This window comes from Glycine max, chromosome 15 (assembly GCF_000004515.6).
Source record: "Glycine max cultivar Williams 82 chromosome 15, Glycine_max_v4.0, whole genome shotgun sequence".
Lineage (NCBI taxonomy): Eukaryota > Viridiplantae > Streptophyta > Magnoliopsida > Fabales > Fabaceae > Glycine > Glycine max.
Genome location: NC_038251.2, coordinates 13,669,435 through 13,688,721, shown reverse-complemented (window position 1 = coordinate 13,688,721; position 19,287 = coordinate 13,669,435). Strand labels below are relative to the sequence as shown.

General features: G+C 33.6%; 3 protein-coding genes across 3 annotated transcripts; 2 read left to right on the top strand and 1 right to left on the bottom strand.

Annotated features, from left to right (window-relative positions):
* Nucleotides 1-1,601: 1,601 nt before the first annotated feature.
* On the top strand, nucleotides 1,602-2,555 carry LOC112999576 (uncharacterized mitochondrial protein AtMg00810-like). Its single transcript, XM_026125885.2, has one exon. It carries the CDS (start codon nucleotides 1,602-1,604, stop codon nucleotides 2,553-2,555), a length of 954 nt encoding a protein of 317 aa, XP_025981670.1.
* A 498-nt stretch (nucleotides 2,556-3,053) lies between these two features.
* On the bottom strand, nucleotides 3,054-9,064 carry LOC100817068 (disease resistance protein LAZ5). The gene is made up of 6 exons (XM_003547385.5): nucleotides 8,798-9,064; nucleotides 8,025-8,675; nucleotides 6,406-7,507; nucleotides 5,989-6,300; nucleotides 4,368-5,903; nucleotides 3,054-3,531 (listed from the first exon to the last, which is right to left on the bottom strand). The coding sequence occupies exons 2-5, from the start codon at nucleotides 8,489-8,491 to the stop codon at nucleotides 4,464-4,466; spliced, it is 3,321 nt and encodes a 1,106-aa protein (XP_003547433.1). The 5' UTR covers nucleotides 8,492-8,675; nucleotides 8,798-9,064; the 3' UTR covers nucleotides 3,054-3,531; nucleotides 4,368-4,463.
* Nucleotides 9,065-12,653: 3,589 nt separating this feature from the next.
* Nucleotides 12,654-14,715, top strand: LOC102663948 (UPF0481 protein At3g47200). Its single transcript, XM_006597713.4, has one exon. The coding sequence runs from the start codon at nucleotides 12,886-12,888 to the stop codon at nucleotides 14,386-14,388; it is 1,503 nt and encodes a 500-aa protein (XP_006597776.1). The 5' UTR covers nucleotides 12,654-12,885; the 3' UTR covers nucleotides 14,389-14,715.
* The last annotated feature ends 4,572 nt before the right edge of the window (nucleotides 14,716-19,287 follow it).

The following is a 19,287-nucleotide window of genomic DNA, read 5'->3' as shown; positions in this document are numbered from 1 at the left end:
CACACTAGGCTTGGTCATCCTAATGCTCATGTTCTTAAACTTGTCCTTAATCATTGTAATATTGCTCCATTCAATAAAAATGTCTCTGAGTTTTGTTCTTCTTGTTGTGTAGGAAAGTCACATAAACTTCCTTCATCTGTTTTTTGAGACTGTTTACTCTACTCCCTTGGAATTAATTTTTATTGATTTGTAGGGACCCTCTCATATTACCTCCCACTCTGGTTATGCTTACTATGTTTCCTTTATTGATGCTTATTCTAAATTTACATGGATATATCCTTTGAAATCAAAATCTGAGACGCTTTTTGTTTTTCAACAATTCAAGACTATGGTGGAACTTCAACTAAACCACAAAATAAAAAATGTCCAATTTGATTGGGGGGAGAATACAAACCTTTCACTACTTTTTTGTCTAATCATGGCATCACTCATAGATTGATTTGCCCCCACACACACCATCAAAATGGTGTGGTTGAAAGAAAGCATAAACACATTGTTGAACTTGGTCTTACACTCCTTCATCATCCTTTTTTGCCTCTTGCTTTTTAGGACTTTGCTTTCACTACTGCAGTATATCTAATTAATAGACTACCTACTACATCTTTAAATTTTAACATCCCTTTCATAGTCCTGTTTAACATATCACCAGACTACAAATTTCTAAGAACTTTTGGATGTGCTTGTTTCCCTTTCTTGAGACCTTACAATACTCACAAACTTGATTTCAAATCATAATAATGTGTATTTCTAGGCTATTCGTCTTCCCACAAAGGCTATAAATGTTTATATGCTTCCAGCAAGATTTACATTTCCAAAGATATCATTTTTAATGAAATGTGATATCCATATTGTGATCTTTTCAAGCAAAGTCCTACTCAGGCTACCTCTTTCTCTCAATATTTTCACTTAATCCTAACTTGTCTCCACCTTGTCATAACTCCCCTTTGAACTCTCCAACCCCTACACATAAGCTTTCTATTTCCTCTCCCATCTCTGTTGATGTCCCCTCATAGCAACCTAGTTTGTCCTCAAATAACAGTCTCCATAATAATGAAACCAGCCCTACATCTGTGTCACAGCCTAAATTTGATTCCTCATCCCCTAGTGAATCCCTTGAACATGGTGAACTTGTTTCTAGAACTACCAATGCTCATCCTATGCAAACCAGGTCTAAATCAGGGATATATACTCCTCGAATTCATCATTCATTATTTTTGGCTCATAGTGAACCAAAAGGTGTTAAACAGGCTCTCACTGATCCAAATTGGCTTTCTGCCATGCAACTTGAATATGCTGCCTTACTAAAGAATCACACCTGGGATTTAGTTCCCTTGCCCTCTAATAGAAGGGCAGTAGGGTGTGAATGGGTTTTTCGGATCAAAGAAAATGCGGATGGGTCCATCAACAAGTACAAAGCTCGGTTAGTGGCCAAGGGCATTCACCAAGTCCATGGTTTTGACTTTCATGAGACGTTTTCTCCTGTTGTTAAACCTATCACTATTAGGCTTATCATTACTCTTACCCTTACTAATAATTGGGAGTTATTTTAGTTGGATGTGAATAATGCTTTCCTCAATGGCCTTTTAGATGAAACAGTTTACATGGTGCAACCTCCAGGATTTGAAGTTGAAGACAAATCCCTTGTTTGCAAGCTTAACAAGGCCCTTTATAGGCTGAAACAAGCACCAAGGCAGTGGTTTGACCGACTAAAAATTACTTTGATTCAGTTTGGGTTTCAAGCTAGCAAGTGTGATCCATCCTTGTTCATATATAAGCGTCAAGCTCACACTATTTTTCTTCTAGTATATGTGGATGATATTATCTTCACCGACAGCTCATCTTCTCTCATCCAACAAATTACAACTCAACTTCATTTTGCATTCTCTCTTAAACAGCTAGGTCAATTGGACTATTTCTTGGGTATTGAGATCAAGTATCTACTTGATAGGTCTCTTCTCATGACTCAAAGCAAGTACATTAGAGACCTCCTTCACAGGACTCACATGGCTGAAGCTCATTCTATTTCTTCTCCTATGACCTCTTCTTGCAAACTGTCTAAAACTGGTGGTGATTTATTTCAGGATCCTACTCTCTACAGATCTGTAGTTGGTGCTTTGCAGTATGCTACTCTAACAAGACCAAAAATTGCCTTTGCTGTTAATAAAGTTTGCCAATTCATGGAAAATCCCTTAGACACTCATTGGGGGGCAGTCAAGAGAATCCTAAGGTATCTTAAGGGCACCCTCTCCCATGGTCTTCTCATGAAACCTGCTGCTGTTGGGAAACCTTTATCAATTACAGCCATGTGCGATGCTGATTGGACTCCTGATGTTGATGACAGAAGGTCAACCTTTGGCTCTGCTATTTTCTTAGGTCCTAATTTGATCTCTTGGTGGTCAAGAAAACAACAAGTTACAGCCAGATCCAATACTGAGGCTGAATATCGCAGTATAGCTCAAACCTCAGCTGAGTTAACTTGGGTTCAAGCTCTGTTACAGGAACTCCAAGTTCCTTCTCTACTCCTATACTGCTCTATGACAATTAGAGTGCAGTAGCTATTGCTCACAATCCTGTTTTTCATAGTAAAACTAAGCATACGGAGATTGATGTCTTCTTTGTCAGAGAAAAGGCCATGTCCAAACAGCTTCTCATTTATCATATTCCAGCCTTGGATCAATGGACTGATATACTAACCAAGCCTCTCTCCTCAGCTAGATTTGAGTTGCTAAGAAGCAAACTCAATGTGCAGCATTTCTCTAGCAACCCTCCACCTTGAGTTTGAGGGGGGGGGGGGGGGGGGTTTAAGATACATTATAAAAAATATTTGTTTTTCATTTTTCATTCTGTTTTTTCTTTTCATTCTATTACAACAGCAGAATATTCTTTTGCTTTCAGCCTTTGCCAGCTGTATTGATGAGGGCAGCTACTATAAATGCTCCCTTTTGTATTCAGTTTATATCAAGGTGGAAAATATGAAATACACCATTCAGATTTTTTAACCTTTCTCTCTAAGAAATTCAAACAAATAACTCAAGGAAAAAACATTGAATTACTTTACGGGAAGACATACCAAGCCTATTGCTTTTTACTCTGCTAAGGAATATTAATTTATCTAAATCTCTTAACAAATCCAGAATTTTGAATCAGTATCAGCAAAATATAGAAAACAACATGCATATGCACGTCAGTATGGCTGCCACAACATAATAGCTAGAAGCTTGCAAGAATGCGTGAAAATACCCACAATAGAAGCCATAAATTGAAATACATTGAGGTGTGAGATTTCAGATTTGCGTGCCATTAAACCACATTTCTAATTATGAATGCATCTAGTGGCACCTGCAGTACCGTTCCCTTGATTTAGGTTCATCCATATGATGAGGGAGTCAGAGAACCAAACCATGTTTGACAATTCAATCAGCTTCACCTTGGTGCATTTGCTATGTTTTCTTTCATTCTTGTGGTTGTCTGGCAATCTGGCATAACTAACTACGAGAAAATACATGAAAAGGCCAGACAACCTTCTTCTCCCTAGATAAAGTGCATACATTACATGAATTAGTTATGCAGCATTGAAAATAATTAAATAACAATCATAATTAATTAACTTTCAAGCTATTAAACTCTAATGTAAATATTTATTTATATATTAAATGCCATATAACTAATACTTAACGAAATTAAACAGTTAGTTTTTAGGGATTGAGTTATAAAATTTTAAATATTCATAGAGCTTTTGGTTCACGTTGATTTTCCTGTGCCAGTGGTGCCAGATCCTGCACGATGACAAGAGGATGTGCTGCTGCGGCCATTACAAATGAGTGTGAGGAAGAACTCTCTACCTAGGGCTTAATATAGATAGAAAGCCACAAAAAGAGAAATTGCAGCCTTGATATTACATTACCCTTCTGCTCGTCGAGCTGTTACTTGGTCCCTCTATCGATGACATTGTCAGCAAATTGCATATTAAACAGCTAAACTAAGACCACAGTGCTAAACCCACACAAAACTAGGAACTAAAAACTATATGCTTCTTCAGCAGCAAACTCTGAAAAGAACATATGGCTGATGCAGTTTCTGGGTCAGTTGTTTTCTTATGATTTGATCTCAACGTATAAACAGCTCAATATGCTTGTTGTTGTTGTTTCAACTTGCTTTTCCTTCGTTTGATTTAAACCATCTTAAGAATGGTATTATTCTTTTTACTTAAAAGACATTTTCAATTATTTATAGGAGGACAGGGTAAGAAATTCTCAAAGTTTTGTTTAGTTGCTGGTATGAGTAACTATTTAAAGACTTCTAAACATAGTTTTCTTGCTTCAGAGACAGGAAATCCTTCAAGACACAGAGGATTGGAAGGGACATACCTGGGATGAAACAAAGCACGGCCCAATTCCATTTGTTTAATGAGACTTAGACATTGAGTCTCACAATTCAATTTGTTGAATGAATCCGTTATATGCTCAGCTGCTGATTAGACTGACCCCAAATCCTTTCAACACCCGCTGCAGTGGTTTATAAGTTTCATAATAGAAGATTCGTACCCCCATTGAAACCTCAATTCTAAGCCTTGTTTGATTTTTGGCTCTGCTATTTAGGAAGTGAGAACATCTTTGGTCATACATCACACACACATGATTTGATTCAATTGTTGAATCCAAATAACCTATGTGCATTCTGACACTGTCCTTTTTACGTTCACCCTCACCATCATTTACAGTGATGTTAACATAAAATCTTTCAATCAGTGCTGTGTCCCGGTACTTATCAAGGACGAAGCAGAAAATGAAGCTGAGCAGGGGGGAATATGGTGCAGAAGAGAGATCAATATTTATATAATCCTTGGTTGTCTTGTACTCCATCCACTCTGGAACACTGCTTCCTGGATATAGGTATACAGCTTGATAAGAATGATGATTATCACCATAATCGTAATCATTGTAATTTTCAACATGATCGTGATTTGGTGTAGATAGGTGCTGGTTTGCAAATTTCATCACATTAATTTGCGCAGTCAACCCAATAGCCTCTAGAGAATGTTCATCCAACTTCAAGCAATTCAAGAACAGAACCCGTGTCCTGTTTTCCTTTAATTGTTCAACAGCAGTTGAAGGGAACAATACAGTCTTCAATGATGTGCAGTATATGGCATATAAAGTTTTAACGAAACAGGGAAGCTCTGGCAGAGTCTGAAGTGATGTGCATTTTCGGACATATAGAGTTTCAAGGAGCGGGGGAAGCTTGGGTAGTGTCTGAAGTGATTTGCATTCTTTGACATTTAGAGTTTTAAGGGAAAGGGGTAGCTCTGCTAGAGTCTGAAGTGATTTGCAATCTTTGACATTTAGAGTTTTAAGGAAAGGGGGAAGCTCTTGTAGAGTCCGAAGTGAAGTGCAAAAATAGACATCTAGAGTTTCAAGGAACATGGGAAGCTCTGCTATTGTTTGAAGCTTCCTGCAACGACTTACCTCTAGATGTAGCAGTTGTGTAAGATTGTTGATAGATGCAGGTAATCTCTCAATGGCACTTCCTTTTAGATGTAGCGATTTAAGCTTGCTTTGACATCCAAAGGTTGAGGGAAGTGCTTTGACCTTTGTAAATCGTAATCCCAATTCTTTCATATTCTCTGAAATCAGAGAGAATTCTGTAAGATTCTTGCAATAATCAAGGTTGAGATAACAGAGGCTGCATAAGTGACAATCACTTGCAAGTCTGGTGAGGGACCGGCAATTCCAAAGGTCTAATTTCTCAAGTTTGGGCAGAGAGAAAATAGACGGATGCACACTACTCAACATAGAACAACCCCCCAGAAGCAGTACTTCAAGATTTCTGGCTTTTGATAAATCTGGCAGCTCCTTTAACATCTGGGACCAACCGAGGTCAAGTTGTTTTAAATTCACCAAATTCTGTTATAAAATGAAACAAAATGAAGGCATCACACAAGCTAAATTAGTTAATAGAAAATTATAACAGCCAGACACATATATTTACCTTAACTCCATGCCAAAGTTTTTCAATTCTGCCCCCTGGCATATTCAATATAACAAGTTTCTCGGGAGAAAAATTCTCTGGCAACAATTTTAGAGGGTAATAGTACCAACAAAGAAATTTTAGTTCAGTTGCCAAAAATTGAAGTCCTTCAGCAAGAATATCATGTTGATCGAAGCAATCGAAATTATATCTATATTCCCCAGAAGTTTCCAAAAACTGTAGTCTTCTCATCTTTGCAAATATGTGACGGCATAACTTATGCTTCTTAAATGTTGGCAAGTGAATTCGTATGCTTCTAATGGCCTCAGTACACTGCATCAATGTAGAAGCAAAATATTAATCATCAAAAGCCAAATTTCTTGCAAAAAACAAATTCTAACGTGATTCAAAAATTGTTATATGTAGCTGGTATTTAACCTTGTCATTTTCCAATGCTTCATAAATGTCATCATTTGGATCCCACAACCAACTACGACTTTCAGGGTCTTCGCGACGAACAATCTCCCAGGCCATTTCTTGTAAACAATCATGCATAGATATACAATTATCCTCGGAGATAGTTATAAGAGCTTTATCTTTCAACCTTTCCAACCCAACAACCACTGAATTATCACTTTCACCATCTTTCAATAAAGATTTTACATTGCTCACGTTTACTATTATATGTGATCTAAGAAAGAAACATGCTAGATCTAGAAAAAGTTGTTGCTCTTTACGATCTAGATCATCATAACTCAGCTTCATTGCATCATAAACAGTGGTAGGAGGCATCCTTCTAAGCTTGTCTAGCTCACTTTCCCATATTTCCTTTTTTCTCCCTCGCAGAAGATGAGCTAGAACTTTAAGAACTAATGGAATGCCTCGGGCATAATCAACAACCTTTTCTGATAGTGTACTATACTCCCTTTGATCATCACTTTGGTTAAAGGTATTCAAGTTGAAAAATTCCAGTGCTTTATCATGATTGAATTCTCTAAGCCGGTAAATCTCATCAACTTTGTTGGCTTTAAGTACCTGCTCATCTCTAGTTGTGACAATTATTCTACTCCCTGAGCCAAAATTGTCAAGAGTTCCTAGTAATTTTTCAAGGTGATCTAAATCATTTACATCATCAAGAATAAGAAGAACCTTCATACAACTAATTCTTCTGACAATATCTTCAGGCAACGAATACAGAGTGTCAATTTTTACATCATATCCTAATAGTTCAGAAAATATTTTTTCCTTCAAAGAAATCAATCCATGCCTGTTTGATTGTTCTCTTTCATTGGCTAAAAAATAACAGCCTTCGAATCCAGACCGTAATTTATTAAGTACTTTTTCTGCGAGGGTTGACTTCCCGATACCGCCCATACCCCAAATTCCAATAAGACGGGTTTTTTTTGGCTCTTTGCTTATCAATAATTCTACATTTGCAATTTCTTCATCAATTCCCACAATTCCTTTTGAATTAACTGATGGTTTCGCCAACTTGTTTAGCACAACATTGACAATTTCTTGAATCAGCTCAGCATCATTTCTATATGACACACACAAAGAGAGGGAGAAAGTTTGTGTTAAAATCAATGTTATTAACTCAATTAATTTGGAAGTTTGTTGGGGGAAGGGGGTTCAACATGCATGATGAAAAATTTCCTACATTTTTTCCTTTCTTCTTGGTGGGGATTCCTTAAAAGATCAAGTACTAAAAAATAAATTAAGGCCACGGGTTTTGCAAGATGTATCAAGAAATCTTTTAAAAACAATTGTCATTTAGAAATTGAAACATATTTAAATGCATTACTTGGTTTTAATTTAACCACTAAATTCAATGGACCAACAAATCATGCTTGGTCCCGTCAGAATTTCAGGACACCGGAATTGACTAAAATTATACATGCAGAAGTATTAATTAATAAATATATTCTGCTGAAAACAATTTAAAACCAAATATTATTTTACTTTGTAATTTAACCAACTACGTTACGATAATATGCATATAAACCAGATATAACAGCTAGAAAATACTGAATATCAATGGAGAAAAAAGAGCTTACTGAAATCTTGATGATTCAACTCCAGATAAATCAGCGGATATGTTCAACGCATCTTTCCAGATTTGCACCTTGGTCTTGTATTTTCTTCCACGCTGAGCAAATATATTTTCGTAACTCCCCAACTGATGTCGTACATTTTTGGGTTGTACGTGGTAGAAAATAGGTATTACAATTCGTCCATATTTCTCTCTGCATTCGAGTATTTTCACAAGTTCTTCTAAACACCAACGCGAAGAAGCATAGTCTTGTGAGAATATGATCAATGAAATGGATGATACTTCAATTGCTACGGCAAGTGATGGCCATATTTCATCTCCCTTTTTAAGATTTGTCTCATCTACAAAGACATTTATTTTCTTCCTTAGAAAAGTGTCAGTCAAATGGCTAAGAAACCCGTCACGGATGTCCTTGCCCCTGAAGCTAACAAAAACATCATACTTTGTTTCAGGAGAGTTGTTGTCTGACATTGGTTTTCCCTCTAAACCCCTTTAGTTATCGAATTAATCAAGTGACAAGGAAAACAACGCACAAAGAAATAAACAATAATAGACAATGAAATACAATATATTTGATTTCTAAAATATGTCAGAGACAAAGTATGGTGTTAGGTTGGAACAAGTGCAGACTGGATCTTTCTTTGTCTCTACACACCTGAAGTCGAAAGAAAAAGAAAGTTAGAAATGAAGTGGGAAAATCATCTAGTTTAAAAAACAGAAACTGGATATCTACAAGTTCAAATTGAGGAAGGAGGGAGGATGTCATATGACAAATACCTGAATCCCAGATTAGCAAGCTTGCAAATTAAGCCTCTCAGTTCCTCTTTTCTTTCTTTTCTTCCTTTTCTTTGGCAAAATACAAATAAACTACGGAGATGACAATAAAGCCGTGATTGGCATCCAATATTATATAGCTTTTCTTCGTTTTCTTTAGAAAAAGACAAATAAAGGAAGGAGAGATGACAACAAAGCGGTGATTGGCCTCCAAAATTATATTGCTAAGTGATACTTTGGTTGCTAAATTCTAAGTCAATTCTTGCTCATTTCTATTGGAGCATTATCTTGACTACCGTGAGGTTTAAGAAGCAATTTCGTTGAAAGTACCACAAATTTACAATGACGATGAAAAACCAATTTCGCTGAAACTGCTCCAACTTGTACACACATGCCAACGCGGCATGACTTAGGTGTAAGGACCTATAAAGCACGGACACAACAGCTGAAGGATGTGTCGAGGTGTCCAACACATTTGCAATGTCCACTTTTTAAAAGAAAAAAAAATTGACACAGTGGTAATGCAGCCCAGACACAGGCTGGACATACATCTTTTATTAAATTAATATTTGCGAGTTATTTTTTTGGATTTGTTTTTGACTATGATTTCTCTTGTATTTTTTTTGAATCTTTTAAAGAACCTTAGCAAGTTTTTTAATTTCCTATATTTGTTTTGTAAAGAGATTTGTTCTTGTGGATTTTTTTTTTGGAAGGCAAAGATAATATATTAATATAAAACAGTTGATAATCAAATCACAAGTAGTGAGATGAAAACAGCTAAAATACACCAATAAAAGAGGTCGATACTGTTACAAATCGAACTCCTTATAGAAAGTATTACAACCAAAGTATTGCTGCAGGAAAGCTAAAATCACACATGACGCAAATAGCCTTTCAGTACAAAACCCCTCACCCAAGGACCATAGCCCAGCAAATTATTTCCCAACTGGAAACCAATCACGATGAGGCTTGAAGGCACGACATCAGATTCGATGTCATTCAAAAAACTAATAATGTGAATGAGTAGCCTTGGCATGAATCCAGGACCAGGATCTAAAACCACATCATCCGTCACGGTTGTCCCTTTGAAGATTACTTCATTCCTAGGGAGCCAAAGAGACCAAATTGTAGCCATCCATACTGCTTATGGAATATGATGACTCTTGTAGTGTAGTACCCTTTTCGTGAGACTTATTTCCTATGAATTTATGAGGGCGGTAATTAATTATAATATTTTGTTCCGTCAAAAAATGAACTAATATCATGATATATTTGATGATACCTAAGTCAACTAATAATGTGATTAATTATTTAAGAGATTTGAAGATCTAATTCTAATTCGTGTGAAAAATAATGAGTTTAATAACTAGATCTATAATGAAAGATTTCTAAGATTAATAAATAGTGAGACTAGATCTCTTTTATGCATGACTCTTATACATTCAATTGTCTTCAACAAGTATATTTTATCAGTTTTATTGGTATTCTAAATTCATATAAATTATGTCATTCTTGATAAATAATTTATCTTACATTTGATGTCAGATTTAATTTTATATGATTTAGGACCTGATTGTTAATTATTGTATGTTCTTTTGATTTTAATAATGGATACATTCGTGAGCTAAACTAGGTCAAGTTTCGATCTGTGTTTTTGTTCAATTTATCAATTGCTATCATTGTGCACTTTCGCCCATGGGTGTGATCATTATAATAATATTTCATGTTACTATTATGCACATTAATCTATTTATAATAAATAAATCTTAGATGCTAAATCATATGTTGTCACATCAGTTTATTTATCCGTGTCAATAAGAAATTTAATCCTGTATTGTACCTCTACTCGACTAAAAGTTCTATAAAACCATCCCTTCCACCAAAGTCGGAAGGTGAAGTTGGCGATTGTCTTAGGCCCCATAAAGTGCAGTGAAGTTATTATATACTAATTCAATATGACAATCATTAATTTACCTCAAGTAACAAAGACATTATTTTGTTTAATGAAATAAATGTCAAGATTTTAAAGTGTGCAAGTAGAATTACAAATTTAAATAATTATCGTATAATTGGCCAATAGTCATTCCCGTTTTGCACAATTCTAAAGTTCAAGGTTATCCAATGGTGATTTTTTTTTTTTTTTGGAAAAAAGACAATTGTGAGAGGAGAGTGTTTCAGCACAAAAAGAGAGTTTTATGCGGATATGAGTAAAAAAAGGTTTTCCTTCCTACACCTAAGTATTTATTAAACTCATATTTTTTTCACTAACCATCACAAAACTATTTCTTTTGGGGTCTAAACTCACCAAAAACTTACTAAACACATACAAATAATAAAAAAACATCATCACATCAATCATTAATTAATTATATATAGACACTCAAATATAAATTTAATTACTTTTACAATTCAATTAAATCATTTAAACAACCAATTAAGAAAATACAATGACCCTACATGTTGTCCCTTCATTTTGACCTTTTTGCTTTTATTTTCTCTCTTCTCTTTCACTTTACAAAGTACAGATTGCTTACATAGTTATAATTAAAAATACACTTAAGTATGTTTTTATTTTTAATAAATATTTAATTTTTATATTTGATCTTTAATAAATTTTTGTTTTGTGTTGAGTTTCTAATAAAATAACAATTTTATTTTTTGTTCTTGATATTTTTTGTCTCATAAATTAACGAATTTTGTTTTAGTCCCGATTAATTAAAATGAAAAAATTTTATCAGAAAACCAATACAAAGTTCACTGATTTATCACGACTAAAGAAAAGTGTCAAAAATCAAAAATAAAATTGTCGTTTTATTAGGGACTTAACACAAAACAAAAATTTATTAGAAAGAAAATACAAAAATCAAATATTTATTAAGGATAAAAATATATTTAAGCCTTAAAAATATATAAATATTTAAAATATTTAATTTTATTATAATTTAGACAATTATATTATTATGATAATTATAATAGTAATGTTATATATATATATATATATATATATATATAATGTTATTACAATAATATATAACACGTGATATAATAGTTTAAAACCAAAAATAGATTGAAAAAGTAGGCGGAGAAAAATAATAATAATAATAATAATAATTTACAGTTTTCATTTGATTAAAACATATTTACATAAATTAAAACTTATAAAAAATTGAAAACATGTTAAATATTCATCAGTAGTATTATTTAAAAATAAGAAATTGTAGTTATAAATTAACAACACTGGGTGCAAGCGTATGATAGTGATTCCTCTAAAAACGGAGCACCGACTTCTCTAATGACAACCTATATTTGGATCACCATTTCAATACTCCTAAAATTACTTTTAATCCAAAAGTAACAAAAGAACACCCTTCTCCTAACGTATTTTAGCTCTCCCAAATGGTTATACAAAAAAGCTAGAAGCATTGATTGGGAACCTATTAGTGGAACAAAACGTAGTATTTGGTACGTTTAGCTTATTTACAACATTTTATCCAATTTTCGTTTTCAGCACAGAAAACAGAAATTGAGAATGAATACAATTGTAACCTATTTTCAATTTTTTTTTTAAAAAAACAATTATAAAACAGTAGAAACAGATTTTATAAAAAAGCTTACCTAACATAACAAGTTTGTTTATTTTTTTAAAATTTTAGAAAACAGAAAACTGTTTTTAAAAACATTAAACAAACACACCCTTACTCTTCACAAGCTTATTATCTTTCAAAATTCCTTCTTTCTTTTCTTTCTTACCCTCACTTTTTGTATGTTCTCTCCAATCTGTCTCTCTTTTTTCTCTAGTTGCTTGTTTCACGGGCCAAGGACCTTCTTTATTTTCTTTCCACACGTTTCCACTTGATTTTCTCTTTTCTTTTATTCTTTATGCTATGGCCTTGTCTCTTTTCTTTTTAATTGAGTTTTCCATCCTCTCAATAATTTATTGAAGCTAAATTGTTTCTCAGTTCTCAGGAATCTTATTTATTTAATTTAAAAAGTGGACTTGAATACAAAAAGTTGACCTGTTGCAAGTGAAAAAGGATCAAGTCTTCAGTTCAGGACAACAAAACAAGGTCATTCTCTTATCCAACAACACAATGGCGTGGCCAAAACTCATCAAATTTGCTTATCATAGGTTCACCACAAGAAAATTTCATGGCACTGCCAACAGAATGAGCTCAAATTGGAGACATCTTATGAAGAAAGAGTTACAAAGTGGAAACAGTGCAAAACAAGAAGAAAGTCATCCCCACCACCCTCACCCTGTTTGCATATACAGGGTTCCATCAAACATGCGCCAGGTCGAACCGAAAGCCTACAGACCCAACAACATCTCGATCGGTCCTTGTCACCACGGAGCACCGCATTTAGAAAACATGGTAGATCTCAAGAAAAGGTTTTATCGCCGCCTCTTTGATCCGACCAACGATGAAAATGGAGCCAAACTAGATGAGGCTTTTAAGTTCCTTGAGGAGCAAGAATCCGAGGTACGAGGATGTTACATGGAGGACATCAAATTGAGCAGCGATGAGTTTCTACAAATGATGTTAGTCGATTCCTCTTTCGTCGTTCAGCTCTTGAGGGATCTATCCGCGTTCAAATTCGGACACATCCCTCATCTCAGCAGCACATGGATGCTTCCCATTATTCGGCGTGAGATGATCATGCTTGAAAACCAGCTTCCTATGTTTTTATTGAGCAAGCTGTTCGAGCTGACTAGTACTGATGATCCTCCCTCGAGTCTCAAAGAGCTCGCTCTTCGGTTCTTTTACCCTTTGTTACAAGTAGATTCAAACAACTTTCCAGAATGTGAGAAAGTTGAGGAGCTAAGAGGGCTTCACTTTCTCGATCTTCTTAGGTCAAGCATTAGGCCGAAACTAGGAGAAAACCTGAGAAAACCTCAACATCACATGATTCGCTCTGTAACAGAACTTATGGAGGCTGGTGTGAAGATCAAAGCAGATGAGAGTAAACAATTGCTTGACATAAGCTTTGGGAAAAAGTACGGTTTTCTAATGAGGGAACTCACTATTCCTCCTTTGTACATCAATGATCACAGAGGAACCGTGTTTCGTAACATAGTCGCGTTCGAGAATTGTCACAAGGATTGCAACCCGGATGTAACAACCTACTTGTTCTTCTTCAATGGACTAATTAACTCTTCTGATGACGTCTCTCTTCTTCACTACAAAGGGGTGCTTAATCATTCTCTCGGCAACGACAACACCGTGTCTGAATTGATCAACAACATTACCAAAGAAATCGTTCGCGACAAAAATGAGTCCTACTTGTACAAAGTGGTGAATAAAGCGAATTCGTACTTTGGTTCCTTCTATGCGAGAAAAAGAGCTTCTTTGGTGCATCATTATTTAACTAGCTGGGTGGTGGGGGTTTCGACTATTGGCGCGTTGTTGGCACTTTACTTCACTTTCATTCAGACTGTGTGTGGATTTGCAGATGCGTTGAAGGCCTTGGAAAATAAAAACTTTGGATCTCTCTTTGTTGATGCGTTTTGTATCCCAGTTCGCGGTACTCCTACAACTAACAGTGAAAGTGAAAATAGTACAAGCGAAGATGCTACAACAAAATCAGAAAGGTAAACAAAATTCTAATTGCAGAGAACTCTGCAGTGAAATTCGAGATTTGTACGAGGAAGTTTGTCGTGTTGCTGAATAAGATAGTTTGCTAGTTGCTTGAATTAATATTTTTGGTATCAGTAATGGATGGAAGTTCATCCAGTGGTTCTTTTGGGTTGAAAATGTACTTCACCGATGAGATACAAAAGAAAATAACATAGGGAAAGAAGCTTGATAATTTCATCTGTTTTTTCAGACTAGGGTTTCTACACATCTTGTTCCCTTCTTTATTTCTCTAATTTTTTTTATTGCATTGTTGGTCACATTTTTGTATTTTTCTCTTTATAAACACCTTGCTAAACAACTAATAAGTATCATTTTCCTAATAGTTATAGTACTATTTAATATGGTGATTTATTTTATTTTATTTTTGTGCAACTAGATCAGGAAGCAGACAAATAAAATATTGTTAATTTAAATTTTATAAACAATGTTAAAATATAAATATTCATATAAATAACACCCACTTGCAAAGCATATCCATGCAATTCTTGTTAGTAGACCTATCAACATGTCAAAAGTTTGCATTTTTTAAAACACAAGCTTCGAAATAATACCCCGTGTCATGCGTAGATGTGATCATTTTCCCAAAGAACCCAGCTTTAGAATTATTTTGATACAATGTGCTAACAGCAACTGCATGCCCGGTTTACTCTAAACTGGTATATATTAATAGATTAGAATTCGTTAAAATACTCCTATAAAAGTAGGGAATAAAATTTTGACATCCTTTAAAAGAAATGAAATTCTCATAGTGAACAGTCACACACAGAAAATGATACACAAATAATTACAGTGGTCTTTGTAGAGTACATAAATAAATCTCGAAGATATGAATTGGAACAGCCTTTAGATAAGAATAAGAAAAGGGTGCTTCATGCTAAAATCACAATACACAAGTCACGAAGATCCATGAAGTGATCGATATCCTAAACTAAAATCATGTTTTACGATCAGTCTCGAACACTGCTGAGAAAGTGTCACGAAATGGCAGAACCTAGAACTTTGTTAAGATATCACTGAACTTTTCACTCTCCAACGACTTCAAAGCATCAGCAAATCCAAAAATAGTCTGAATGAAAGTGAAGTAAAGGGCCAAGAGGGCCCCAAGGGTTGACATACCAACAATCCAGTTCCTCTAATATAAGGAATTTATTTATTTTTATTTAAAGGAAATATTTTGAAAAAAAAATGTATATCTATGTCTTTATAAATACAAAAGGATAACAATTAACTTCGGATTCTTAATTATTAAATAGTGGCAACGTCTCACATTAGCATATATTTCCTTCGTTTTGTTTTAGTTGTCGGAAATTTTGAAGAATTTTTGTTCTTTTTAACTGTCGGCAATATCGACATTCTAATTAAGAGTAATATGGACATTCAATTTTGTAATATATTTTCTCTTAAATAATTAAAGTGCAATTATAATATATATATATATATATATATATATATGTCAAATCTTAGCCGTCTGTTTATTTTTTAATTATATCTAACGGTTCTAAAATGATAGACCACAGAGATGCACCACTTCATAAGTTATAAAATTATAGTGGTACATCTCTGCTTATGTGGGCTCGTTTTCGTCACCCTAACTAAAGCACAAATAATATAACGAAGGACGAATCCCAAGAATGTGATGATAACCAGCTACACGGGATTGAATTATCTCGCTAAGAAATTTAATAAGTTTTGCTAAGCTATCAAGGACACAATTTGTCACTTTTGATTGTCTTTTCACGTTCTCATACGCGGTAAGTTCCTAATGATATTTATATCGAAATGTGGATATATAAAATAAAATAAAATTATCTGATTGTTGGGAGAATTAGGTCATGGTTATTTTTTTAATATCTTTATATAAGCTATGGATGATCAATTCTAATATATATACATATATCCTTGACAATGACCATTTTACAAAAGACTTACTAATATAAATAAATAAAAAGAAATTTTTATGGAGTTCGCAGTACAATATTCAGCCGCCTAGAAAAATAGCTTAGAGAGAAAAAAAGACTTACTAGAAAAGAAGTGTATTCTTTTTTATGTCAGTGCAATTTTTCTAGCAGTACAATATTCAGTGCAATTTTTCTATCTATTAATAGATAGAATGAGAGGGATAAACAGATAGATCAAAGAGAAGAAGTGTATTCTTCTTTATGTCAGCCGCCTCCCTATGTTAGTACATAGAGTTGTTAGAAAGTCTTTGTTGGTGGAAAAGTTAATTACTCCACTGTGTCAAATATTATTCGCGTTGGGAATCCCATACTTCTATTTAAGTTACAATGGTGATTTGATTATTGTGTCGGTCTTGCATCTTATGCTGATGTTGCATTTGTTGTTGGTTTTTTTTTTTTTTTTATCATGAGTTGGTCTTTCTTCTGTCTAGCCCGGGCTAGAGACAAGAAAGGCTGAAAAATTGCTGTCATAAAAAATTTCTTGTATCTAGCATAAAACTTAATTACCATGAAAAGGCTGAAAATTGCAAAGAAAACAAAAAAATATATTTATAATTTAGCTTGTAAAAATAATTTATAAATATGAAAACAAATTATAAAAAAAGAAAAAATCAAATGAATTTTACCCTTCATAATTAGCTTAATCGGACTTTTTCTGAAATGATTTGGTTATAAAAAAAATTAAAAATTAAACATCTTTTTTTACAGAAAAAAATTAAACATCTGCAAATTAAAAATAATAAAATAAAAAATAAGAAAGAAGCAAAATAAAAGAGAAAAAAAATAGTAGCCCACAATTAGTTTTTAGAAAGGACCATGCGACTTAAAATTAATTCTCAATTGTAGTTGGACACAAGCAAGACCATGTCCTAGTCCTATTGAATCAAAATTACACTTTTGTAATTTTAATTTATTTATTTATTCTTTCATACGGCATAAAATAAACACCTTAAATTATACAATTTTTTGGAAAATCATCTTAAAATTCTAAATTTATTTTAATTTTTTTAATAGAAAAATACATTCAAAAATAATTATTTGAAAACTGTCTTTAAATGTGACATAGATGATTATTTGAAAACTGTCTTTAAATACATTATAGAACTGATGTAGAAATATCTTTTTGTACTAATGTAAATTATCTTATGATCCGGTCTGCTTGATGCAATTCCAGAATAACAAAACATGAGAGGTACAAAAGCACAAGTCACGCTTGATGCAATTTCTTAATATGTTTGATTTCTTGTTGTCATTTGATACATATAAGAGATAATATTTTTTCTACATAATTTAAATAATGATTGTATGAAAGTGCTCAAGATTCCTACCAATATATTATATAGGATTATGGAAGTTTTATTTTTAAGAAGTCATTTGCATAATTTATATAGGTATTGTATTTGTATTTCTCACTCGTGATCTCTTCATTTTGGCAAGATGGTGAGGAACTTTAAACTACCGCTTCTCAAGCTACAGGAATTTGGGAACATAGACCTCTGCTTTGCCAATGAGAATGACGCAGCTGAACTTTTAAGGTCACTGTTATTTGGATAAGACCTAGTTTTAAATTTTTTAACTTATGTATTTATTTATTTGAATGAAACATTTATCTATTGAATTGATTTGATGTTTTTGTCATAAGATATGAAATGAAGCAACCAAAGTTCCATGCAAAATTGTTTGCTATGAAATTAGAGTTTTGACAAGCTGCTGGTTGGAACAAGTTTCAAAGGAAAAATGGACCCAAGCCTATCATGATGGCAAAAGATATGGGTATGACAACCAACCTTGTTGAATGCATGAATTTTGTTTTAAAAGGAGCATGTGTCTTGCCTATAATTGTCTTGGTGAAAACAACATTTAAGAGAATAAAATTGTGATTTGTCTTGCCTATAATTGTCTTGGTGAAAACAACATTTAAGAGAATAAAATTGTGATTTGTTGAAAGAGGGGTGCATGTATCCTCCATATTATAGGCAGGACACGACTACCCCGAAGAGCTGGCTGTCATGTTGCAAGAAAATTGTTGTCGTGCCGAGATGCATAATGTGTACGTAAAGGTATACTCACGAAACATCTGAGTTTGAGGTACAAGAGCTAGCAAATCCCCAATTAGGCCGACAAACGATGACACATACTATTAAACTAAATGAATGGTGATATGACTGTGTGGACTTCCAGGCATTGCGACTACCTTGCTCTCATATTATTGTAGTTGACTCCTCTTGCACCTACATATTGACTTGTTTGTTGATCCCATGTACAAGTTGCAAAACATTTACAAGGCTTATGAACTTCAATTTTACTCGACCTTGAAAATAAGGATTATTGGTCTCAATATATGGGTTCAAATTTTGTTCATGATCCTAACATGCAACAATTTCAATCAGGCCAGCCAGCTACTAGTCGTATTCATAACGAAATGGATGAATTAATTTCAAATAGGCCGAAGAAATGTTTGGTGTATCGAAATGAAAGTCATCATCATGGTAATTGTCCATATAGGTAATGAACTATGTCAAATATTTTGTAATATTTAATCTTTCAAGCATAATTAATTATTATATAATGTTCTAACATAAATTTCATCCATACACCACTTTACTTTTAATATATTATTTTTCTTTTTTAAAAAATTTAAAGCATCATAAATTTTAACATAAAAATAAAATTCATTAAAAAAACATATAACTGAAATTGTGGACTACAATACGATTTCAACTTTTTAAAAAGAAAAAAATATAGAAATCTTACCCCCATCATACAATTTTATTAGAAAAAAGAAAAAAAACTAAAATCATATTTTCATATATGATTTCAGTTCTTAGAGAGAAAAAAAAAATTGAACAAATGAAAAGTGAAATCCCGCTTTGAGATACAATTTTTTTTTGTGAAATTA